Genomic DNA, 27,073 nt, shown 5'->3' with positions numbered 1-27,073 from the left:
ACCCCTGACTACAGTGTTGAGTTTCTGGAAGAAATCCAAGAGAATTGCTGCATTTATTTTACAACTTAATGTTAATGCCCTTCGTTTTTCTCTGTATATTAAGACTAACACATGTGAAAATGTATTCAGTAGCAAATTTAAGAGATTTTTAAAGGGCTCTTTGAATTTGACATGATGTTTATGTATTGTTCACCGTTAATGCTAAACTCAATGAGGCGGTATGATGTAAGAAAAAGTACAACAAAGCCAGTTCCATTTTACATCCAGATGTACACACATACAATAACACATCTGTCTCCTGATACGCTTTTTCAGCCTATGGTTTCTTTTAAGTTCACTCAGACTTTCTGGCAAAGATAAATACATATATCGATGTTACACCATATAAGTGTGGTACAAAACACTGATCAGGTTTGGCCTCTCCAAATATACTACATCTTTTTGGATGGAAATAAATTCTATGAAACATTGCATAAGCTTATCCAAACGCTGCCACAGCAAATGCATGTCATAATGAAAGCTAAAGGTGGTCCACGGAGAAATCTACAAGTGTGTTACTTTTTGGAAGGCAGATGTTTGCAAATGTTGTCCATGATTATAAAGCAGTGATTTCAACACTATTTTCTTATCCCATTCAGGGGTCAGCATGGATAAACTTATTGATCCAGAAGTAATCCAGAATTTCAAAAAGCTGCTGGAGGTTGACCCTGCAGCTGCAGCTGAAACAATCAAAAATTATGTTGAAAAGAAAAATAATATTCCACTAAACATTGGAGTCACTGGAGAATCTGGCTCTGGTAAATCCTCCTTTGTTAATGCCTTTAGGGGGATAAACAAAAACTCTCCAGGAGCTGCCCCAACTGGTTGTGTAGAAACCACCATGGACATAAAACCATATCCTCATCCAAACTATCCCAATGTTATTCTATGGGATCTTCCTGGTATTGGGACCACCAACCATCCAGCTGAGAAGTACCTGAAGCTTGTTGTATTTGAAGAGTTTGACTTCTTTATCATCATCTCAGACACTCGCTTCAGAGAAAATGATGTGAAACTCGCGAAGGAGATTCAGAAGATGGGGAAGAAGTTCTACTTTGTTCGCTCAAAGATTGACAATGATTTACTTGCTGAGGAAAGAGGTCAGAGGGATTTTGATCCAGAGAGCATTCTGTCAAAAATCAGACAAAACTGCATTCAAGGTAAATTACCTCTTTTATTTTGAGTCTGAAGAATGCATGTTTCCTTTGAACTTTTAGTATTCCAAAAAAGAAAATATCCAGAAAGCTACCATTCTGTACCAATTGCCAGTCTTTATGTTAATTCTTTATGTTTCACAAAGTAGGATGCATGAGGAGTGCAAAAAAATCCATTAATATTGAAATCACAATAACGTAAGCCTTGATTTTACTGAATTACTGATATTTAATGATGACTGGAGAAAGACAGAGGATGGATGGATGGATGGATGGATGGATGGATGGATGGATGATGGATGATGGATGATGGATGGATGATGGATGATGGATGGATGGATGGATGGATGGATGATGGCTGGCTGGATGGATGGATGGATGGATGGATGGTGGATGATGGATGCATGGATGGATGGATGGATGGATGGATGATGGATGGATGGAGGGATGGATGGATGATGGCTGGCTGGATGGATGGATGGATGGATGGATGGATGATGGATGCATGGATGGATGGATGGATGGATGGATAGATGATGGCTGGATGGATGGATGGCTGGATGGATGATGGATGCATGGATGGATGGATGGATGGATGGATGGATGGATGATGGCTGGATGGCTGGATGGCTGGATGGATGGATGGATGGATGGATTATGGCTGGATGGATGGATGGATGATGGATGATGGATGGATGGATGGATGAATGATGAATGGATGGATGATGGATGGATGGATGGATGGATGATGAATGGATGGATGGATGGATGGATGGATGGCTGGATGGATGGATGATGGATTCATGGATGGATGGATGGATGGATGGATGGATGGATGGCTGGATGGATGGATGATGGATGGATGAATGGATGGATGGCTGGATGGATGGATGGATGGATGGATGGATGGATTATGGCTGGATGGATGGATGATGGATTCATGGATGGCTGGATGGATGGATGGATGGATGGATGGATGGCTGGATGGATGGATGATGGATGGATGAATGATGAATGGATGGATGTATGGATGATGGCTGGATGGATGGATGGATGGATGGATAATGAATGGATGGATGGATGGCTGGATGGATGGATGGATTATGGCTGGATGGATGGATGATGGATGGATGGATGGATGATGGATGCATGGATGGATGGCTGGATGGATGGATGGATTATGGCTGGATGATGGATGGATGGATGGATGATGGATGGATGGATGGATGGATTATGGCTGGATGATGGATGGATGGATGGATGATGGATGGATGGATGGATGTGTGCTGCTGCTCCTGAACATAAGTTATCAGGTTAACTTCAAGAAAGTCAGTTTTTAACAGTCACATTAGTAAAGATATTTTCTGAATCACATTGTTTTATTTCCAACACAGGTCTTCAGAAACAAGGATTTCAGTCTCCACGGGTCTTCCTGTTGTCCAACTTTGAGCTCCACCTGTATGATTTCTCTCTCTTACATGAGACCTTAGACATAGAACTTCCTGACCACAAGAAGCATGTTCTGCTTTTAGCCATGCCCAACATCAACCAGGAGATCATCAATAAGAAGAAGGAGGCTTTTCAGGCTGATATAAAATGGCATGCTGCTGCATCTGCAGCTGCAGCAGCTGTACCAATTCCAGGGCTTTCTGTTGCTGTTGACCTCAGCTTGATGGTTGTTGTTGTCTCACAATACGTAGGTGGATTTGGTCTTGATGAGTCATCACTGAGAAGACTTGCTGCCAGTACAGGTGTGCCATTTAATGATCTGACAGCTGTCCTCACATCAGTACTAGCTAAGAGCAACATTACCAAAGATCTGCTAATAAAGCTGTTGACACAATGCGTAAGCGCATCTGCCTTAATGGCAGCAGAAGAAGGGTCCAGATTCATCCCATTGTTTGGAATCCCTGTAGCAATGGCCCTCTCTTTTACCGTGACTTACAAAGCTCTGAATTTTTTCCTTGGTACTCTTGCTGATGAGGCACAGAGGGTGTTCATCAGGGGTCTGCGGTTGAACACCACTGTGTGATTTTTCTAAGCTGATGATACATTTGATGATGCAGTGAATTAAACCAGAGCAGGTGACAAAATAAATATATCACACAAAACTATAATCCAGCTGTTATATACCTTTTAGATTTTTTCATTTAATCAGCTGATGCACCTTCATATATCCATTAAAGCAGCTGTCAGATGACACTCCGGTATATGTGATCAACTCGTTAGAGGCCTTTTCAAATTAAACTGCCACTGTTCATCATTTATAAATACGTATCCACCTCAAGTTTCCAGGCAAGCATTGCTGGGCCGAAACTTAGACTGTTATGCACAGGGGGATTTTTTTGCACTGAGTCATAACTAAAAAAAAGGTTTTTGAGGCAGCTCTGCATGGAGAATTTTTGCAAACTGGATAAGATGAATCCAAAGAATGATCAGGCAGAGCAAAAGTGAGCATGTGATCAGAGTTTATATCAATACGTCAAACTTTTTCCCGGAAAAAATGAAAATGTGCTTCTTCACAGTAACAAGATTTAGTTTATGAAGAGCACAACAAATCCAAACAGGGCTAAAGGCCTGCCAGAAAAAGAGGGAAGCATTTCCTAATTACTTTATCAGGGGAGGAAATGAGACAAGGAAATACCACAAGTTTATCTATAAGATTAGAACAAATGGGTGCGGTCCAGGAAGTTCGCGCACTGTCATAGCTAAAATATTCTGTCATAGGTATAGAATAGAATAGAAAACTACTTAATTCATCCCCCTGTGTGGGAAATTCAAATTAGTCAAGTAGGTCAAAGTTTATTTTAGTTAATTAACTTTATCAGGGGAGGAAATGAAACTATAAGGAAATACCACGAGTTATCTATAAGAGTGTAGTCCATGAAGTTTGCGCACTGTCATAGCTAAAATATTCTGTCATAGATATAGAATAAAATCAAAAAAATACTTTATTCATGCCCAGTGGGGGAAATTCAAATTACTTAAACAGCTCAAAATGTTTTTTAGCTGATCAACTTCATCAGGGGAGGAAATGAGACAATACCATGATTTTTCCTTGCAGAATCTGTATTTTTGTGATCATACGTTTGTACAATAAATAATATATTAGAATAAAAATATTTGACCAAACAGTGCGACCATGTCGACATGATCTTCTCTCATACGAGCACCTTTCATAGCTGTTTTCTGTCAGGCAAAGCATCTCCAAAAAAAAGAAAAAATGCCTGTCACTATGAAATTTTACAAAGATACAAAGATATGTTTGATATGTTATTATGTATAAAACAGAAAACAGTGTGTGGAAAAGCAGCAGGGAACAGTGACTGAATGCAAAAGAAAAACTACACTCTGAGGTAAAGTTACTTTACAAGTGGTCTGAATGAGACTCAAACTTGATATTTCACATTTGGAGTCATGTGCTGCATCACAAACCAAATCCTCCAAATGTGGACATTTTACCTGTTAAATGCGATGCAACAGTCAGTTTATGATTATTTTACAAAATGCGATGGGATTGTGTTCCCCTGTAGAGTTTTTTTTGTGTCCAGGAACACAAATAAATAAATAAAGGTGTAAAACTGTGTCTGTGGATGTGATTTTTTATCATCACTTCATTCTTTGCCTTTTTATGGCACCACAGTTCTAAATGGTCTGCTAAAGGCTACGGCTGGAGAGATGGGGGAGTAGATGTCACAAGACAGAATATGAAACATATATGCAGGTTTAAAAAGAGACAATTAATTAATTTCCCAGTTCCCAGGTGTTTTGGGATTTTCCTGATGCTGGGACCACCAAGTTGCCAGTAGAAACATACCAAGAGTTTGTTGGATTTCAGAAGTTTGACTTCTTTATCATCACCTCAGACACTTGCTTCAGAAAAAGTTGTGTGAAACTCATTGAGGAGATTCAGAAGAAGGAGAGAAGTTCCTCATTGCTGCTCAAAGATCGACAACAATTGAACGTGCTGAGGAAAGGAGTCAGAAGGAATTCAACAGAGACTCACAAAAATGACAGAAGACTGCATTATGGGTGAGCATTTTGAATTATTTCTATTTGAAATAACAAATAGAAAAAACAAAATCTACCCAAAACAATCTCTGCAGCCAGGCTGAGTTTAATTCCACAGATGACCAAATTATGATATCAAAATATGGGTCACAAAAAAAAGATAGATTTGATTGTAGTACTTGGATACTACAATCAAATTCAGTATTAAAGTTTTCAGTTATCTTTGTGATGATTTAGCTGCTCTCACAGCAAACTTGCAGACTTCTATGAAAGTGACTTTGGCGTCTCCTGCTGGACTGTTTTGTCACCACCTGTATGATTTCTCTCTCTTACATGAGACCTTAGACAGAGAACTTCCTGACCACAAGAAGCACGCTCTGCTTTTAGCCATGTCCAACAGAAAGGTCCAGATTCATCAAAATATTAGGAATCCCTGTAAAGAAATGGCCCTTCCTTTATCACAACCTACAATATCCTGATTCTTTTTCCTTGACTCGCTTGCTATCGAGGCCCACACAGTGTTTCTCAGGGCTCTGGGGTTGAACACCACAGAGTGATTTTGTTAAGCCGATGTCATCTGGTGGTACTTTTAGAACAGCAGTGAACTAAAGTGGAGCCGGTTGTATGAAAATGAACATGTGCCACAAAATTATAATCTAGCAACACTTTTTAAACTAGTTGCTTTTCAGATGGTTTCAGTACAGATTGTATTAATTCATATCAATGTGAACGTAAATGACACTTCTCACGTGTATATCATAAACACATCTCTTCAGAATTTCAAATTTTTCAAATTGTATGATTGTCAACACTTCAAGTGACATGATGGCTTCCTCTAAAACTAATCTATCTAGCTATAGCTATCTTTTGTGTGATTAAATATATGATGATTAAACTGGTTTTGTTGTTTTTTTAAAGGGGGATGCCAAAAACAGATTAACACAATTCAAACACCAGATGCATAATCTGACATTGATAATCATGCAGGTGTTATATATTTAGTAGAGTTGAGCAAAACATTAGAAAAACCTTTCCCTGTTTTATGTATATGTTTTATTTCATTAGTTGGTAGCAGGCTGTGACGTGTGTTCTTGTCCTCTTGACAACTGCAGACAATTGTGGTCAGCTTTCACTGTCCTCTAGAGGTCAGTGTCAGGAACTGTGTGTGAACTATGTTGGGATGTCACCACAATGTATAACTTGAAGGTTATAAATTTCAGTTATTTAGTACAAATGCAACGTTATTCATGCCTAAACGCATATGTAAGGTGAACATAATATAACAAAATGCAAAAAAATGGTTTCCTCTGTAAATCAAAATATAATCCATGTTGATGCAGGTATTACTGCTTCAAAGCAGAATATATTTATTCCTTTTGAGCTTTCTGGCAATGCAAATTGATCTTTAATTGCAGTTAACTTTGCAAATACAGATGATTTCCTAACAAACCACATCTTAAAAGCCTTAAATATTTGATCTATTAAACAGTAGCAGTAAAATAATTTGAATTAATTCAAAGAAGGATCAGGGATAGCAGCAGTAAAACCCCCCTCAGAAGATAGATTTGTCAAGTTTAGTCCACAGAGAGAAAGAAATGCAGCTTCATCACAGGTGCAGAATTTAGTAAATGCAGGGCTCTAACTATTTGGAGTCCTACCAAAATTTTCATTGTTTCAGAGTCTGAGTTGTCTTTGAACCACCTCACAGGAGTCTAAACAAAGGTAAAGGCTTGGACCCAATCGTTACTCACCCCTTCATTTTTTATAGGCAAGGTACCCATTTTAGAGATCAAAGAGAAGTGGTTATATTGCCCTTCAACTGGGGCATTGGAGGCTATATGGATATCTCAATGACCACTACTCCTATATGTAATCGGAAAAAGGTGACAAAGCTTTGAAAAATGGAGTGATGGAGCCAAGTGGAGGAATTGGGATTGGGCCTTGGTGTGAGCCGAGACATGTCAGAATTTCTGGGAGGATGATGAAAACAAAGGAAAAAAGAAAGAGCCAGTTTATGGATGAATCCTGGCTAGAAGTTTGTGGCATCTACTTGGAGGAGGATTCATACAGCAGCATGATAATTAGCACAACAACAAAGAGTGCTGACTGCCATGGATTTACATGACTGTAAACTTACAAGTGGGCCTTAGTAATGACTTAACAAGAATCTCTTTGGAGCATTGTTACATCATGCTAGGTTAACACATATTCAACTCTGACAGCTGTTTTTAACATGTGGAATGAAAAACACTGTATTAACCCATAAGAATCCAGACCCATTTTTCCTTTAAGAAACTATAGGGAATATAAAACAGACCAAATGGACTACATACATCATGTTTCTGAAAAGGTACCACCATGAAGTGTCAAAGAACAGCCCATTTTTGGTACATTCATTTTAGTTTTGACCTGCGTCACTATGGGTCACTATGGGTTCAATTTGAAAAAAACATTCAAATTAGAGGCACTATTGGAGCCCTCTGGACTTCTTTTACCAAACTGGGGGAACATCTAGAAGTCCTTCTGTACGTATAAAGCAACGACCTTTGACATTTATTTGTCTTATAGTACAGAAACAGATTGCCAGGCAGTGTTCAGGGACAAAAAGTTTATTGTAACCCTACAAAAGACACAGGGTGAGAAAATTACAAAACAAAAATAAAATCATAGAAATGAAAGATTTCATTCTTATACAAGTCTCAGAACTATCCATCATACACGGACCACAGTTTAATTATTCATATTTTTAATATGACATTTTGTTGTAATGCTGTGTGTACATACAAAATATAGCAAACTAAATAAGGCAAATAAATAGAGGTACAATTTACAGAAAATGGAACATTCCTCGATGTTTTTAATCTTTTTTTTTTAATCTTATCTCAAACATCAACAATGGTGTACAAAATGCTTTTTTTTTCCAACTGTACATCTTTCAGTGGAGGATTTTTTTTTCCAACCATAAAAATACTGACTCCTCACAATTATACAACCTTGAAGAATGGGTGCAACTTTTCTATGGCAGAACAAACTGTGGTGAAACAGGTGTGTTCCATTTTGCAAGCAATGTCCTTTTAAAGGATCAACACATCACACTTTGTGCACCCTCCTGTTGGCATGCAGATGACGCCATGTGCGTGTAATGACAGAAATGTGGTGGTGACAGAAAATACCCCCCACCCCAACCAGTCTTTTCTTTGTTTTACTTATTATTTTTTGTTTAGAATTCAAACCTCCTGCTCTGTAGGAGCGATGCTGTTTCTTTGTTTCCACGCCCCCACAAATCCCATCTCTGCCACTCAACAGACTGACTGTTAATGTGTCCAGCAGTCCAGCCGGAGTCCCAGACCTCACTTGCCCTTTTTCCTCTCGTTCCCCTACACACCATGTTTTTTTTTGCACCACACTTTCGTTGCACCCTTCTCATTTCAGGAGGGAACCAAGCCCTCAAAACTGGTGCTGCAAATGGAAATGTCCCATCGTAAAAGTGCATCGAACAAGCTACTAATTTCTTTCCTCTGATTTCCATCTTTACACTCCAAATCAGCCAGTCAATGGCCAAAAAAAAAACAAAAAAACATCCAAACATGTAAAAACACAAACTTGTATTAATACTGACAATGCTGCAATACCCCTCAGTAAATAGTCTGCACTACAATATGGGTTAAAGCTCTGAATTAGGAGTTCAAAAAGGTCTGCTGAAGTCTGATATACCAACTCTGATTAACTAGAAAGACAAAGGAGCAAAGGTTAGCTCAAATATACATGAGATGCTGGTTTAAGGAGAGGTGATCGTCATTTCCTTATTTGGGAATATAAAAAGTCTATTTTAATTTGGTTTACTGGTTTAATCTCTTAAATGTAGGGCTAAAAACTCCTAGCTGAATCACCTAAACCTCCCCATCAGCCTGTCTCTGCTTCTGTTTTGCCAGGAAACAAACCTGATGAGATGAAATGACACAGTGATGACATTACTCTATGGCTAAATTAAAGCTATGGGGCTCATCTGACCAAAAAAATTATAAAAAGAATGAAATTCTGCCCACAAATATGTATAACCTTTGGAGTTATTTAGAGTATAATGTTGAGTTGGGGTCAGGTCTCACACTGGAGAACTTTTTTTTTTAACATGTGGCCCTCAAAGTAGAGTACAATAATTTGGACCACAAGATGGTGCCAAACAATGCAATCCCAATTGCCATTTCACCAACAAACACCATTTTCTGGAAAGCCACAAGCACTAAAACACAGTCTGAGGAATGTTTTGTGTGAAAACAGGATCTGAGGCACTTAAAGGTGAACATTTACAGATAGTTAGCAGCTTGCTAACAGTTAGCAAGCTGTCAGAATGAGGGAGAAGTTGGGACAGTCATTTCTAGAAATACTAACATACAGTAGAGGAGATCAAGTGCATGTGTTCTGTTGTAATGTAACGTATATGTACAGCAAGTACTCATTGAGTCAGGTGCGGTGGGAATAGTTCTCATTTAACGTGAAGAATGGTGGGAAAGAACTGCAAACAGGAGGACTCTGTGTTTACTTCAACCATTACTGTGGAAACAACCATTTAAATTTTCCTAAAAATGTGACTCAGGGTGTGTTCTGCTAAGTCTTTGGCCTGTCTGTTTAAATTCAATGAGTATATGTGTGAAATAACTTTGTCCTATTGCAATTCTGGACACCGTCCAGTCAGGCTATGTTGATGGAGTGACTAAAATGGGTTATCTAAGTATCAGCTGGATGATATTAGTTAATTTTATGATACACAAATGTATTGATCTCAACCTGCTTATATAGAATTTTACGTTCATTTAAGGGAAAATTACTCAAAATGGTGTGTGACCCAATCAGATTCTTCTTCTCCTGAGAAGAGGCCTCGGAGTCCCTCCTTTGCCCCAGGATTAAAGCTCTCTCTGTGGGAGCACCTCCTGCAGCAAGATACTGTGTCTTTTAAGAAATTGATCTAAATCTTGTTAATGATTTGACCCCAAACAATAAGCAGCAGCCTCCATCAAGTCTGCTGCTTAGTTATTAGAAAGGCATATGTACATTTCTTCTTAAAAAATAGACGCTATACTTCAAAAACAGTTAAGGAAAATGAGGCTGGTTTCAATATGTGGGTCTGATAAAATAAACAAAACCTGCAAGGACAGATGGTAGTTTAGATTCCTTTCTCAGATAACTCTTAGTCTTCTGTAAGTTTACACTGTGATGACTTCAATCAAGGAGAAATTTAAGTGTCTTGTTGTACCCTGATGTTGCAATAATAAATAGACCCACCACATGGTGTGGCTTGAGAATGGCAACTGAAATAACCCAAAGAGATGCTGTATGAAGAGCCTTTCATATAGATACTACGCATGATACAAGATGAAGCTGATGGAACAAAATACAGTCAGATATGAACCTTTGAAACTGACGGCAGATCGCTGTAAACTAATTGCAGATTGTGTCTTTAAGTTTAAATTATTTATGGAATTCCTTCATTAGAGCATACTTTAGTTGGCTTGTGTGAGTTTGAATGTAAAGTTTGTCAGAAAAGCTACAGTGCAAACAAGACAATAAGATGTGAAAAGGACAAGCAATTATCTCTTTAACGTAAAGCGCAAAATGTATAGAAATCCACTTCAACGTCAATGTGAACTCGCAACGGAGAATGCATCGCGTGTACAAAAATCCCAAAACATAAAAAAAACCTCTACATCTTTGCAATTAGCTTGTCTGCATCTAAATATAAATATATATTAATGCCTAATTGCAGTATATTTTGTATGAATACATTTACAAGTTTTTGCCTCTGCTTTGGCACTGCTGAATGCCAGAGCAATGTTGAAACCCTTTAAAGCTTGATCCATGTGGCACAGTCATTGTTTTGTGGGGTAGATCAAGCTGAGTTGTTGTTTCCTTGAGATGTTCTTCTTCCTGTGTAACTGACAGTTGGGATGTTCCTCTGGGGAATACTGTGTGCCTTCGGACACCACTGGGATGAATCTTCTGCTTTAAAAGTGATAACCCCACATTGTGTTCTCTCAACCACTGTTTCAGAAGCCTCCTGGAATTCGCCAACTCCATAGCCCTCTTTGTAAAAATGAAGGTTGATGGACGTCCATCCATTTTCTTGCTGTGGAGTCTTTTTTCTGGGAACCATCATAGCAACCATGACTGTCAAGGTTATGGCTTAGTTCCCTCTTATTTGACTTTCTCTGGTTTTCAAATCTGCCAGTAGATGCTTCATAGTCCCCTTTCTAATCCTGTCTCTCGGCCGCAAATCAATGTACAAAGTAACTTTCTAATCCCAATGTCCCATGTGTTTTAGAGCCAGATAACCAAACTGTAGGGGCTTTTTCAGCACCACAAAGCTTATAGAGGAAGAGAAAAGGTTTGTGAGGAGAGAAAGAGTGTAAGAGAACCTTGAGCACAGTGTTTAAAGGATATAGTCAATGTGTCACAGTGGTCTGTTCATCCATCCATCCATCCATCCATCCCAAAATTTGAGATCTTACAATGTTCGAGACAAACGGGCTGGAAATAGTTTTACAAGACCAACCACAGAGTGTTGCATCCTTCAAGACAGCCAATCTGATCCACACATGTCGCTAGATGTCCAGTCCAGCTGTCACATACACCTGCTCCAAAGTCAGCAGCAATTGTTCCAGGACCTGGACTAAAGGTGTTAAGAGCTCTACGCCATGGCAGAATTTAGATGTCTAGTGTTTTTTCACTACTTCCTTTTCCCAGCCTAGTAGTTCACTTTGGTGACAGCTCTCTCCCGGCCGCCACCCTCCACGAGCTGGTTGACGGAGCGCTTGCGGTTACGCTTGAATTTGTTTAGGTCCTTATCGAAGACCTCGCCGGAGCGTAACGCAGAGACCAGGTCATCAAACTCTCCACTGACCTCGTCTGAGGCTCCGCCTTTCTTGGCTCGCCGCTCCCGCTCCCTCTGCTCTTTCAGCTGGGAACAGAGTAAAGAAAAAATTATTATAAAGAAAAGACAGAGAGCCAGTTTAGCCGGGCTTGTTCTCTGTGTCTCACCATGGCCTCCATCCGTGCCCTCCGCTCCTCCTCCTCCTTGCGTCGCTGCATGTTCTCCAAGTCCTGCCGTGCTTCGCTGAACGACTGCAAGAAGGTGTCGAAGATCCCGAAGAACTCATCAGGTTGCATCCTCCTCTCTTCTTCGCCAAAGTGCTTCAGAGATTTGGCAAACTGCATGGAATATTTGCCAGTTGTTAGAAGTTGACATGTAGTGAAATTATGAGTCTTGCTGTATAGACTAATTTGACATAGTTTGTCCATGTTGTGAAAGAAAGAAACATATGAGCTCATACATATGTCCTTCAAATAAATTCTACTGGTATATACACTTAATATTCAAAAGAACTGCAGGGACACACACATGCAAGGCAATTGAGCGACTGCATTTGACCACCGTATGTCCTCCCTGTACGGCTCAAGCTGTTCAGTGCTCTCTGCCAGAACGATGCCTGCAGCCAAAAGTTCCCTCTCACTCAGCACTGTACTGCAGCACACAGATACATACCCAGCCAGTATCCTCAAACATAATGATTCAATATACTGTACATCACTGAGAGGCTCCGAAGTTAGTTCTGTCTAAACTCTGTAGAGATTACTTACCTTGAAATAAAGCAGCAGGATGTCTGAAAACTTTGCAATCAGAGTACAGTTTAGTCCCTTTTATAGAGAACTGAACTTAATTTATTTCAGAAGTAATCTAGAAGGGTTTTAAATGGTTATCAAAACAAAAAACATTTTTCTCTCAACTTCACATTTGGTGCAGGGCAGGAAGTGTACAGAAGAAAAAAGGGTGATAATGAACAATCTAACTAAAACTTTTTTTAAAGCTTTTTGTGGATGACTTTTTACCGTCAGACTATTTAAATCTACAGTACTTTCAGTTAGAAAATAGAGGCATCTACTAAACTCTTCCTTCTTCACATGCATGTGGAGTGACAGAACATCGTATCTTTTGCTTATATGAGTTCTGTATTCTGTATGTGGTCCTTGTGCTGTGATAAAACAGAGTTGGGGTTTGCTCTTTTCTCAGGATCCAAAGCCATCCTATCATTACAGGCCTGGGCTCCATGGCAACCCTACCATCATCCCTCCCTCTGCTAGTAATTATGTGTCTGGTCAAAACAGTTTCCCCTTTTCACTTTGGATATGTGCTAAATGAGCAAACAAATTCACATACACAAACACAACAGAATAAAAAAAATTGGTGTATCACTAATTTCCCCCATCTCAAACAAACTAAATAAAATAAAGCTGTGCTATTATGCCTTTAATTATGATGTTGAGTTAAGACTTATATTTTTACTTGATTGCTGATGAATTATCATGATGTTCTGTGCAGGAGGTCATTGTTGTCTGAGGATGAATCCCAGCAAAACTGATGATACCCACAATTTGTTTTCTAGAATCTCAATAAGGTTGGCAATTTCACTGAATGAACTTCCACAAAGAGTGTTATTGCATCGTTAAATTACTCAAGTACAGACATATAATGAGGTAACGAACCACTGGCCAACAACAAAGAAGTGCCGTGTGTTACGTTTTTTATGCGTGTCTTTGTAGTGACTTTTAATTTCTCATTCAATACCAGCATCATTTCTTTATAGTCCATTTGTTTCTTTTCATTTTGTGTCCCTCTGTGGTAATTTTGCCTCTCTTTGCAATCATTTATAGTGTAGTGTTCACTTGTATGTGTAGCTCTGCCCCATCTCTATGTGGTAATCTAGCTTTAGTATGTGAGTAATTTGTGCATCTATTAGAGGTAATTTTGCATACTTTTATGTTCCTCCGATCATTTTGCATCTCCTTGAGGTCATTGTTTTCTGTGTGGTTGTCTCGGTGTCATTACTGTGCATCTCTTTGTAGTCATTTTATATCTGGTAATTTGGTGTTTGCATTTTGTGTCTCTGTGTCGTCATTCTGAAACTGGTGACATTGTGCCCATCTTTATGTCTCTTTATGGTGATTTGCAGCATTCTAGGGTTGTTTAAATGACGTTCCATCTAAAAATGTTAGCACTACCAAACAGGGGCTCATTGAAGGCACCTTTGATCAATTTGGCCCCTGGGGCTGTACCCAGAAGATTCAGTCAGGAGACCTTCCATGAATATATGTTATAGCTTTCCCTCTCAGTCCTTCAAAACTAAAAAGAAATGACCTTCTTATCAGCTTTAGTGCAGCAGTATTAGCATGCTAATGCCAATATGATATTTACATAATTTAATAATGTATTCTAAAAAAGCATTTTGGTCTGACATCACCAAAAAAACAAACAAATGCAGCTGTGAGTGCTGTAGCATGCTAAGTAAAATATTAGCTTGTTTTTGCCATTAAAGGGGAAAATCCACACACACTTATAATCAATCTGCTCTTACAAATGGATAACATGGACTGAAATGGATTAGTTATTGTAAGAAATTACTTAGTTCGCAACAAAAAGGCTTTACTGTGCAAACATTTGGTTATGGGAATAATGAATCAGTGTTTTGAAACGCCTGCTGATGAAAAAAGATTGATGATACACACAACAACATTTTTAATGATCCAACTCTCCTTCTTATAAAGTACTTTTACAAGCCAGAAGCTTGGATTTTTAGGGCCACCTACTGCTCATGTTTTTACCTAAATATTTCCCATACAACATCACATGTGGCAAACAAGTCTCCTGTAGTAACCAAGTAGTTTTTTCCTTTTAAAAACTGAGTTCTGTTCTTGGACAGAGAGCGAATCTTGTATTCTCTGAGTATGTTGCTGTGATGTTAAGTTTAAACCTATTCAACCTCTTTGGAAACATCTGTGCCAGTAACCCACACGACCTCGGTCGACTGTAATCCTTTGTAATGTATGTAGGAGTGTCTGGTGAACATGTGTGCATCTGTATTGCAGACGAACACACATTTGTTGCCATGGAGCTTTATTAGCCTCAGCGGGCTGCCTGCTCTGTTTAGTCATCCTCCGACTTCTTAAACACACATCCTGACTTCCATATTTGTATTCCATTGGAAACGCACCAGAGCGTCAAAGGGCCTTGACAAGCACTGAGTTAATGTGTGAGACTCCCCACTTACCAACCACACAGACACACACAGTTGTGTGTTTAAAGTCTGGGCCAGTGAACACAGGTTCTTTTGTTTTACTGCAGTAACTGGTGCCTTACTTCTCCAGTTCTTTTCCCGTGACGTCCAACCTATTTCCCTCCAATTTTTTACCGACCCCTCCTTGAGCAAATAATTAAGCAAAGGGGATCTACATATAACCCAAAAGCCATTCCTCCCTTTTGGTTCATCTATCGTACAATGATCCTTTAGAGAACTAAGACACAGTGGGCCACTAAGACACAGTGGGCTATGTCAGTTATTTAGGGAGATAATAACTCCCATAAGAAGGTGTAGTATAATGTAGTATCTGGGTAAAATGTAGCAACCTGCAACCTGCAGAATCTTTCGATGTGTCAGCTTTAAGACGCTAAATGAAACAAGAGCACTGAAGGCCTGCAAATTAAACATGTTCACATAAAACTTTTCAACACTGACTTACTTTGACATTCCCACAGTCCCACTGATATATTCAGCTTATATACTTCCTACAATACATCAGTACTTGAGCCAGCAGGGTTCAAAATGCTGAGAAGATGACAAAGACAAAGAGAAGATGTGGCAGGGGGGATTCCAGTAAAATCTCCCAATTCTGAGTTTCCCAACCCTGCTAAAGTCATCCCACTGGACAAATGGGGATGTTCAAAGGCTTCGCTATTCTCTTATTCCTTTTCTTCGCTCTGTTCAGTCTCTGACATGCAGGCTTGGTGGTGAGGATGACTTCCCACACACATATGAACCAACACTATGAGGACTTCTTGTTTTTACACACATTATTTTCTGTAGAAATTAATAGTTAAAACAGTTACCTTGTCCTTAGCTTCACCCAGCTGGTCCTCCAGTTCAGAGAAGCTGAAGCCAGCCACAGTGATGAAGTCACAAATCACAGCCACAAACTTATCCCCACGTTCCCGTGTCCTGCTCTGCTGGTAGAGCAGCTCCTGGAGAGCAAGACAAGAAAATGAACACTTTCAGACTAAATGCTGATCAATGAAGTTGATCCATGCTTCATATTCTTTACATAGCCATCAGTTTTCAGTGAAAAGTTAGCATGTGAACCCTTGCTCTGTGTGAGGCACAACAATGTGATAAAGCGTGGAACATTACCAGCATTTAAACACATCAGCCCGCTGTCCATCTTTGCACTGCTCGAAAACATAATTACAGGCAGAAGAAGAACCAGTGGGAGGATGCCGAACACAAACACACAACAACTCACCGCCTCTAGAGCCTTCAGTCCACTTTTGATATTGTGCACTTCTTTCTCCAACTCTGACAAACTGAAGAGAGGATAAAAAAAAAAGAAAAAACAAGTTTTGTGATAAAACATAGTTTACAAGTCAGTTATTTTTTTTTAAATGAATGACTTCAACTCTTCAGTTGCAGTTAGCACGGAAATGTTTCCCCCCAAAACATCCCCACAGTGAAATGCGGTGCACTCACTTGACTTTGGCAGCCTCTGGCACACTGCTGAGATCTTCCTGGATGTGCAGCGTGTCTGGGTAGTTCTTCTCAAAAATCATGATCAAGTAGTGCAACATGGTGATGTTCCTAATGAATCACAAATAACAACATACAGTCATGCAACCTTTAACTGAAGCAACGTGGGTCTATTACCGTTTTGATGAACAAAAAAATAATAGAGAAATTTGGAAGATTTTGCTCAGTTGTTACTCCCTTTATTTATGGGCTTCCAGCACAAGTCTCTGGCGTCTCTCACTTTATTCAGAACATTTTATGTTAACCGAACAAATTTAAATAAGCAATTAACTTTTTATGACACCTCATATGTCAATTAAAAAATCATAATGATGGTTAATGATAGGCCTTTAACACAATTTAAAAAAAAAAAGTTGAATGAACAATGAAGACACAGCAATGTTTGTACAGTGACTAAATCCCTGCATGAACTGCCCACTCAATGTGGAACTGTTGGGCCTTCTTTGCTTGTTGTCTGTTTATAAAACTGATTATCAAAATTGATGCACCTCCAAGCATCAATGGATGTTTTCTAAAATAATTCAAATGTGTATACAGAGCCAGCATAGCAGAACACGCTGCTCTCGTAAATGACTGTCGCTCATCTAATCCCAGATAACTGTTTAAAAACACTAACCGTTATGGTGCTACAATGTCTGTTGGTCAGTATGAATGAGCAAAGAAGAACAACACGGTCATCTTTTTGCAGTGTTATTGCATAAGCAGCAAAAACATTTCATGCAGTATTGTAGTACTAACACTGAAAAAAAAGCATAATAGTCTAAATCAAGAGGAAAAACAAAGATTACATTTTTTTCTCATTTTTGCTCAGTATGGGGCACGGTGTATAGGAGTAGGTCACATTCGTATATACATTTTTCATTGTCTAAATACAATATAATTTTTAAATTTGTTTTAGCAATTAGCACAAAAGTATTTCAACAAATTTTAACATTTAATGAGAAACTTGCATCAAAACATTGGTTGAAGCTTTCAAAAGCTGCTGCCAATTTAACTTTAAAATAATTCTCCCCATATGTTCCATCTATTTTTCTTGCAGAAAATTTAAAATGCTGTTTCATCACCACACACAACTGATTTTAACTATGCTGGCAGTGGCTCTGGATTGTCTTGAGTGAGTATCCAGAGTGCCTTCAAAATTAATTTTCAATTTAGAACACTAAAATAAAACAGAATAATTTTGTAGAACGTTTGAAGTTTTAGTCTGAACCCAGAAGGCAATGTGCTTATAATTTCCTGGGGAAGTGTTGGACTATGCAAAGAAGAACAAGGCCCAGATGCATAAAACTAAAACTGTGTAGTTTTAAGATGAAAACTGTAAGCACAAAAGCTGAGCATTCACACTCTTTTCAGCAGATTTATTTATTAAGATATGCGCAGATATCGTTTCTTTTATAAATTAAAATCTTTGTGAAACCTGCACAAATACATGGACCCAATTTCTGTCTTCATTTTAGCCACAAAATTAAAGTCTCATGAGTAAAGTCTTCTTTCACCACCACAGCTGCAGTCCTAATGCATCACCATTCACATTCTGCCTTTATAAACACCAGTTTGCATGTAGGACAAGGCGTTTTTGTGTGTAAAATTCAGAAGTGTCGGACACTTAAAAATGACTCATTAATAAAATTGATCTCAACCTATCTTGTCACCTGATGTTTGATAATTTGATAGTTTGATAATTATAAAAAACTATATATTTTTTAGATAAGAGTAAAGTCAATCATTTAGAGTAAAAAGTGAAGATATAACCTCTCAAAGCGGTTTTACTCCATGTTTCTAGTTTCTTCAGACGCTGACAAACAAAAAGGTTTTAGCAGACAGCTTTAAAATTTCCAGAGAACCCTCTGGTTTTACAAGACCGCGTTAAAGAGAGTCTTAAGTCATAATCGGTTAAATATAATAGTTTATGGGGACATGTTGTTGATGGGTTGCCACAGCAACAAGCCTCCAAACAGCAACAAGCATCCAAGGAAGTAATAATGATAACATGAAGCACAATTGAAAAGATAAATAGTACTCTCATTCACACAAAAGTACTGTATATGGAGGGATAGTGCACCTGTCGAGTATTTAGAGCATACTCCACTACCACTAACGTATCTATTCTGCATGCAACATAATCCAAACCTGCTTGAAAACAAGAAAGTTGTCTGGAATTAGGTCATTTCAGAGGAGTAAGTGTGCTTTGCCTAAGCACATCTCACTGTTTACATTTTGACACATTTGAGTCATGGGAAATCATGCAGCAGTAGCTGCCAGCAACTCCCGTTACTGTGGCAACCGTGACTGTACTGACAACATTTCATTACATCTGATGCTGAGAGGAGGGAACTCCCACACACTGCGCTCTTACATGCATGCCTGCATCTTCATGAGAGATTTAAGAAGTAGTTGGCTGGTTTTGCACGAATGAGATGATTTCTTAAAAAAAGCTCATGATGGAGTCCAACTTAAGTTAAGAATTTGCAAGTAGGGAGGAGGGGAAAGAAGTAAGCCAAGTAGGGTACAAAGAGTACAAATGTTGAATGCCGATGCTTATCTGCAAGAAATCAATGGACTTATAAAACCAGGTAAAAACTCTTAAATGTTCTAATGAAGACACACACAGCAAACATGATTTTTGATAAAGCATGAGATTAAATCCATTTCCATGGCCCCTCTGGCCCACCTGTCTATGCTGGACTTTGTGTCGACGATCTTGTTTAGGCTGGAGACCTTGAATCCGTAGGCATTACCCCGCTGGCCTTTGTTCATGAAATTCCCAAAGGCAAGCACCACCTCCAGGACCTGAGTCAGTCGCTTGCTCCGTACCACCTCCTTGGACGCACTCAGGATGGCTGGCGGAAAATGGAGAGAAGAGCAGCTGGAGAGATCATATAGCAAGTGTGCATGTGTGAACATTCAACCTTCTATCTTACATAACAAACTGGCCTTATACCACTACCTTCCACTCTGTTACTTCACTCAAACCCCTGAGAGACACAGAAACTGAAGCCTCAGCTATATGTGGCCCAAAATTTCCTTCATTTTTAACATCCTTCATGATGAGTGATTAGTATTCTCCATAACAACTGGGCAGCTTGGTGGGGAAACCCATCAGGTTCTTCCATCTATAAAACAGCAATGCGAGGGGAATATTCCAAACATAACCTGATGCTGTCTGTTTCTTCCCCCTGAGAACAGATTTGTCTGGCAAAGTGCAGGTGGTTCCCCCTCTCCACAGAGGAAACCTCAGTGCGACTGTGAAAATCATTAACAAATTCCATATTGTTATTTTAACAGTTCTTTCTATTGTGATAATGCATGGGAACTATTCCTCTGGCTCTGCTGACAGTGTTCTGCTGGCTGCACTGTCTTCTAAAATGCTTCCACTCAACAAGCTGGGTGGCCCACGGAAATATAGTCTCATCAAGCGTATGTGACAAAGTAATATGAATTAGAAAAAAAGATGAGTTTTTATTTTTTTTTATTCTGGGCATTGATGAGCAGTGTGGTCAGGGGATTTTTGGGTCCAACAACAGAGACTGTGGAGGTTTTTTTCCATTCCTGGCCTTGAGCGTAATGTACGTCAGAAGATATTAATTTGACCTCAAACTACATTGAACAGAGTATCTGACAAATATACTGCAGCACACACAGAGCTGAGCCGTCAGTCAGCACACACTGCTGGAAAAATAGTATGATGTGTTCATCAAAAGCCAGAAAAGCAATCAGGGCAGCAGAGACGTGTTTAAACAGCCTCTATGACCATGAACACATACAGGTCTATAGGCAGCTCTCGTAGGCTTCTCCCTCTATCTTTGAAGTGAGCTGCAGGGTTTATAAAAGATGTTCTCTTTCAACATGAGCCAGCTTTCCACAACAGCCTCCTTGGTAACCTGGACGCCAGTTGGAAGGGAAAAACTGCGGAGAACCAATTTACATTTGACCACCATGCACACTCTGATGCATGTAAGCATGCAATTTGACTGTGGTAGCGCCTATAAACATTTTCTCCAAAATTTAGTCTACTCCATTTGTGGAATTTGTGAATAACACTGGATTAAGGCAGTTTTGATTGGATAATGTAGAAAAAGCTGCTGTTTTTTCCCCCAATTCAATTCAGTTTAATTTATATAGCGCCAAATTACAACAATTATCATCTCAAGGCACTTAAATAATATAGTTCAATTCAAGCCAATTGGAATTCAATTAATTGTAATCATAATCCAATTCATTCATATAGAGCCAACTCAAAAAAAATATCCTAGCTTTTTACCCTAAAAAATGTCATTTTTATCTACAACGTCCATGGAATAACAAAGACTATTGTATGTCAAGATGTCCAGCTCAGATAATTTGCTTCCCTGGCATATCCAGGTTGTATCTGAAGTCTGAACATGCAAATATAACCCACATAAAATCTGATTCTTCCAAATTGGATCTGAGCAACACAGATATTTTTAGAATTAGCAGAGGTTAGCAGAGGTTGCTGATACAGACGGTGAAATAAACTGTCTGCTGGCACTTTGGGGGAAGCCAAATGTAAAAGCAAAGCCAGATGGGACCAGCCGTTGAAATCCTGAACATTGTAGTTACATCTCCATCTTTACCACATCAAACCATGAAGACTGAAATTAATCACAAATCTGATTTGATTATATACAAAAACAGTCTGAACGGTTAGTTCAACAGATCAGATTTGAAAAATCCAAGATCCAAATTCCAAGATTAAATTAGATGTGTCAGTCGAGATTTTGAAGGTTTATTCTGTTAACATTCTGAATGATGTACGTTAATCGTATTTTAGTGGCTGAACACAGTCTTATCACACAAAACAAATGAATGCATCATAGCTCAAGTCTACTGTACATTAATCTTCATACTGAAGTATTTAAAGTAAAATTGTTTTCTAAGTGGGATGTAAGGATTCTTAAAATAACATCTGCCCAGACATGAACCATGACCGTGTGAATATCTGAGATATAAACAGTGTTGTTTGTTTTCATGTGCATTCAGTGTGTTGTGACAGATGCAGAAGATGCCTTTAAATCGAAGTTGAATGATTGCATGAAACTTTTGTTCAGACTTTGTAAAGCTAATCTGCAGATTTGAGCCATCAGTGTGTGCTAATCTTTCTAATCTCTGTGTGGAGCACTCATGTGTTTGCCACACATTATCCAGCAGCAGGTTTGTTTATGGGAAATCAAGGTACAGAGTTTATGTTCATGGTAATGAAATGTGTGTTTTTAATAATTTCAGGACAATAATGGAGCTCCTGTACAAAAGAGAAGTAATGACTTTAAGCATATGATATGAGTAATTATGATCAGTTGTTGATACTGAACAACAATGAACTTGACTATCATCGCTTTAGTAAACAATGATAGACACCGTATACTTTTTTTTACAAGAAATCCAGCTTTGAGGTGTTTGTCCTTACCTTCAACTTTAGGCTTGATTTCAGCTAAACGCTCTGCAAACTTCTTCTTAAAGAACAGAGCCTGCAGTCTTTGTTGGTAGTGGTCAATTCTGATGACGAGAACAAAGAGGTAACAGGAGGAGTAAAGAGAAGAAAATAGAAAAGGGAGGTAAGTTACATTAGCCTTAAGGGGAGTGGAACTTCAAAGTAAGAAGTCACCCAGTTTCACGATCATAAAATAGGCTCTCATCAAAATGGAGACTTGACAAATGAGGATGTAAAACTTGCCCAAAAGTTCACCAAAGGTGGGAGTAAGAGTTTCAAAGAGGGACAGGGGATATTAAATGTCAAAAAAAGCCCCAGATGTATTCTTCAGACCAAAAGAAGATGCGGTCAAGAGGTAAGTAAGTGGACAGGGTTATATTTCGCTTAATTATCCTTTACAAACGCTGCAGATTTTGAGAGAAGATAAGCTGCAGAGAAAAAAGTGTGTTTTCTTTGTTAGATGCGACTATAGTCCTCACAAGGTATCCAGAACTTCTGGTAAACTAAAAAATTAATCACCCTGGAGTTTAATGTTTGTTCGAGATGAGTCTTTGTGAACAAATAAATCTGTTCAGTCATATATTACTTACAGTTTCAGTAAACGTGAGAAATTTCTGTTTTAAGCATCAAAAACAGTGCAGCATCATTAGCTGCACTGAAAAATGTTGCAGGCAACAGAACTCGGTACCTAACCTAACATTACCGCTTTCATGTGATATAGTGGCATACAATAATGTAGTCTTGTTTACCTGCTCATTTCATAGAGGAAACGGTCAGCCCGGGCCATCCTCTCCAACTCGTGTTTGTGCTCCTCCAGCAGATCAATGTCACTTTTCTCTGGGATGAACTTAAGCAGCTACAGAGATGTAAAGACAACGTTTAACCTAAAGACAAATGCTCAAGACTTTTAACTGTATCATCTGTTATATAAACCTGATACAAAAGTTGCACAATGAAAACTGAGATGATCCAGATCTCTGGAACCTTCCATTTAACTTTCCTTTTTTGTTTGCCAAAGTAAATACAAGTTTTGTCTCAATGATTAGCTTCTTAAATGAAAAATCATGTGAAGAAAAAAACTTTCTGTATCCCTTTAAAGGACACTATACCATCTTGCTTCCATTCAAATGAAATGCATGAAGCATACCTGCTCCAACATATCTTTGGCTAGCTCTTCTCTCTCATCCATCTCCAGTATTGCCCTCCTGATTTCTTCATTTGTCATTTTTAGCCTGAAGAGGAAGCAAACATGCTTTAATCACATTAAATATCCTATAAAAGGAAATATGAGTTGGCTGACACTAATACTCTGAATACCAGTCTGAACCAGTGAAACCCCCGGGAGCACTGCCAGCTGTTTTCAGTGCATCTGATCAGTGTTACGTGTGCTGGGTTAGGATCAATAACAGCATTGTCAGTCTGAGCATCAGAGCCTTATTGACCATCTGCTGACCCCATTTGGGTCATCTGTGCCCCAGGGTCATCCGCTATTGACATGAAAGTGAGTTCAGGGAGCATGCTGCTGTTTTGTCAGACACACAAAGGACTCAGGAAGCCTGTTTATTGATCTGTAGAGAGGGCTGGGATTCAAATTCTCTGAAGGGCTCTTGACTATTGCTGTTTGGAGACATATGAATGCTGACCATATTGTCAACTGCATCTTAAGTGATGACAATTGATTCTGGTTCGGATGTTTTGTGAGTCCCTTGGGAGAGGGGTCAATTATATACATCTTTTAGACTTAACATGGACAATTATAGTACTTTAATATGAGACAATGCTTTTTCTGATATCCATCCTCCCCAGGACAATACTCTCTGAAAAAAACAAAAAACAAAATGCATAGATGCTAATTCAATTACACTGAGAGGTGTCCTTGTGAGTCCTTTAAAGTCCATTTTCTAGTACTAGATGAAAGGAGCACTTGCCTAACTCCTGACCTAAAGGCTGCAGCGTCTTGTCTAAATGTCACATACAGCTAATTAGCCATTTGTTTCCTAACGCTAAGACATATTGTACAGAACAAATGTCTTGATTCACTTCTCATTTTCTTGTAATCTCTTAAAGTGTATCTTCAAGCTTTTAAAAGTTTTTCTTTGGATACTGGCTGACTCCCCCCCCCCCGATTTTCAGTCCAGTCTGTGCCTGCCCAATTTCACAGGAATTAGTGTCCCTTCACACACACACACACAACTATGAATCATTCAAGCATTAAAAAGGCACTTAACTCAAGGGACGAACCAGTGTTGCATCTACATTTTTGCATCAACAAGGTAATCCCCAAAGAGCCTGAAAACTTGGCATATCTCAGCATGGTGTGCAGTCTGCCCCCAAGAAAATTGAGGGAACTGTACAAGCAAGTGTCAGACCTAAAAAAATAGCTACAGCAGATGACCTGAGAGATGCATCTAGACCTTCAGTTGATCCATCTACTGTTGGTTCAAGCAGTATATACTGCATTTACCTTTGTGTTTGCATGTTTCAATAAATCACTGCACACATTTCCCGCTTCCCTGGCAATATATACAGAAATGAGAGCTGGCTCAAGAGTTTTGCACAGTATCTTTTTAGATGGGACCTCTTACTTTGAAAGCAGGATGACACAGTTCTGTGCACGTCTGCCGTCGATGACAGACAGCTCTTTGACCTTCCGCGTGCTGACGTATATGTCATCGATAGAGCCCGTCTCTTTCTGTAAAAACATTACCACAGAAAACAAATTAAGTTGGCAGCTTATTTTACTTCATGAGTACCCATATAAAATTCAAAACATGTCTCCCTCACATCTGTTTGACATCTTTATTTCATTGAGAGATGACCCCTTCTGAGATTTAACAAGGTGTTAATTTAGAACATATTCAATAAAAAAAAAGTCAAATACAAGCATCAGATCAAGTTGCCTGACCTGTTTTTGCAGAGATTGACTACAAATGTCAAGTGAAATGCATTGATTCATTGAGGTCACAGTGCATATCTCGTTAAACATCAGTTTGGAATGGTTTCTCAAAAAGTATTTGTAGAAAATGAAGACAAATGTCACAAAAAATACAAAGCAGATCTTTGATAAGTCACTGCTGAAAACACAATGTAAGCAGACCTATAAATTTCTCAGACGAGCAGCTGAAAACTTGATCCAATCTGAGCTAGTGAGATATGTCTGTATGCTTCACATACATGTAGTATTAAAATCCACAAGTCGAGAGAATACATGTCTGAAAACTGCTTGAGGCTACATGTGAAACACATTCTATTTATGGTCTGGGCTGGTTTCCTGCTTACCAGAAAACGTTATTTTTTTAGATTGTTGGGTAGGACATATGTAAAACAGATGCTGCTTGTAAAGAAAGTGTCGTTTTTCAATGCCCGTGTTGACCTGAGGTGTTTGGCAGAAGACTGAGGTTGGCAACGGGTTAGGGGGACAACTCCCATTCACCGAAACCAGCCAAAGCCCTCACTGCCCACGCTTAAAAGGTAACTCTGCCAGCTTGTGTGCATCATGTGCACTCGACCTCATGTATCTGGAAACTACACCCCTCAACATTTCCAACAGACATCAAGTGACATTGACTGAAATTCAGTTGGGTTGCACTAAACATGTAAATAGTTGCGTTTAAATTCCCAGTTTTACATCTTTCGTTGTCATGATGACTTAATACTCAAATAAATGATAATCATGTCATTATCTATTAAGAAAGCTTTTTTAAAAAGCTTTTTATCTTTATGTCACATTAGAATTAAGGCGTATCCAGCAGCAGTGGCAATTTGGGTCAGACCGCAGAGCTGATTCAGTGTAGCACTGACAGATTGAAATAATGCAGCATTAGATATTCATATGCATCAACAATACATTCATATTGTGGTGAAAATTATGTCCTTGAGCACGGAGGAAAACCATTTTAGTTTAGTCAGTTTAGTGGCTGCACTCCTTTTTTCTCATTGAGTGAATGGGATCTATGACAATGCTAATTGGTGCCTCCAACTCTGCCCACCAGCACAAGACAATGTCTGCTCCCATATCCAATAGGCAGGTCTAATATTGGGTTAATTCAAAGAAGCTAAATTATACACTGTCCCATACACGTGAAAGAAGTACAACTGTAATGTATTACCTTTCTGTCACTTCCAACAATATTAGAAATGTAACAGTAATGAATAATATGAGCCTATAGCTTGACAATGTTATCAGCTGGTAATGTGAAGCTGTTTTCAGCTATGAGGCATGTTGTAGCTCATACACAGATATGCCACCTGCTTGTACTTCATTTTCAGCAAATTATGGGCAGCCGTCGCCAGGCAGGGGATGTTGGGGGATTCAGTAACAGTACGGCCGGTGAGCTGCCACACTCGGACTGCTACCCCGTGTTCAAGGGGATTCGCTTCTTGAGTGCAGGAATTGCAAAACTGAATGCATTTCTGTTTGTAGTTTCATGGTTTTGTGTATGACATGAAAGTCATGAAGTCATCTGATTCTGTGCTGTTACAGCCATAAGAATAACAGGTAAGGTCTGATATATATTTGAAACACACCAGGTAGCTTTTCCTCCTTTTTTCTGTGTTCTCCACCCATTTTTAGCTAACTTCTCATCGAAGCTTCTCATTTCATCAGTTCCTCACTGCGCTAACAAATTTGCTGTATTTCAAAACAGATTTAAAGCAGAAATGTCCAGCCATAGCTTGGCTATAGCATAGATGAGGGATTTTTTTCTTTTCTTCTTAATCAAAGGAGAACTTTAATATATAAATCTCAAATAGAAACACTGCAACACTAAGTCAATTATGTCAGATCAAGGTTCATA

The 27,073-nt window shown here is 39.0% G+C and overlaps 2 protein-coding genes across 9 annotated transcripts in view; one reads left to right on the top strand and one right to left on the bottom strand.

The window, feature by feature from the left end:
* Window positions 1-279: 279 nt before the first annotated feature.
* Window positions 280-4,774, top strand: LOC140270550 (interferon-inducible GTPase 5-like). The gene is made up of 2 exons (XM_072365728.1): window positions 280-1,199; window positions 2,588-4,774. Exons 1-2 carry the CDS (start codon window positions 647-649, stop codon window positions 3,223-3,225), a joined length of 1,191 nt encoding a protein of 396 aa, XP_072221829.1. The 5' UTR covers window positions 280-646; the 3' UTR covers window positions 3,226-4,774.
* Window positions 4,775-7,797: 3,023 nt separating this feature from the next.
* daam2 (dishevelled associated activator of morphogenesis 2) overlaps window positions 7,798-27,073 on the bottom strand; it is a 101,602-nt gene continuing 82,326 nt past the window's right edge. For all 8 annotated transcript variants that reach the window (XM_072366029.1, XM_072366034.1, XM_072366031.1 and 5 more), the window contains 10 exons: window positions 24,863-24,969; window positions 23,425-23,509; window positions 23,027-23,133; window positions 22,254-22,342; window positions 19,500-19,668; window positions 16,772-16,879; window positions 16,548-16,608; window positions 16,138-16,269; window positions 12,237-12,407; window positions 7,798-12,156 (listed from right to left, as the gene is read on the bottom strand). In XM_072366029.1, the coding sequence (XP_072222130.1) occupies window positions 11,944-12,156; window positions 12,237-12,407; window positions 16,138-16,269; window positions 16,548-16,608; window positions 16,772-16,879; window positions 19,500-19,668; window positions 22,254-22,342; window positions 23,027-23,133; window positions 23,425-23,509; window positions 24,863-24,969 (1,242 nt within the window). In that variant the 3' untranslated portion in view covers window positions 7,798-11,943. The remainder of the gene's footprint in view (window positions 12,157-12,236; window positions 12,408-16,137; window positions 16,270-16,547; window positions 16,609-16,771; window positions 16,880-19,499; window positions 19,669-22,253; window positions 22,343-23,026; window positions 23,134-23,424; window positions 23,510-24,862; window positions 24,970-27,073) is intronic.

The sequence above is a fragment of the Leuresthes tenuis genome, unplaced genomic scaffold, assembly GCF_036924035.1.
Source record: "Leuresthes tenuis unplaced genomic scaffold, fLeuTen1.0.hap1 SCAF_15, whole genome shotgun sequence".
Taxonomy (NCBI): Eukaryota; Metazoa; Chordata; class Actinopteri; order Atheriniformes; family Atherinopsidae; genus Leuresthes; species Leuresthes tenuis.
This window is presented reverse-complemented; position numbering and strand designations above follow the sequence as displayed.

Excerpts from the sequence above, each read along its gene's own strand:
- LOC140270550 (XM_072365728.1), top strand. The coding sequence starts at position 647 with ATGGATAAACTTATTGATCCAGAAGTAATCCAGAATTTCAAAAAGCTG. Across the intron at positions 1,200-2,587 it reads CAGACAAAACTGCATTCAAG|GTCTTCAGAAACAAGGATTT; the intron begins GTAAATTACCTC and ends TTTCCAACACAG.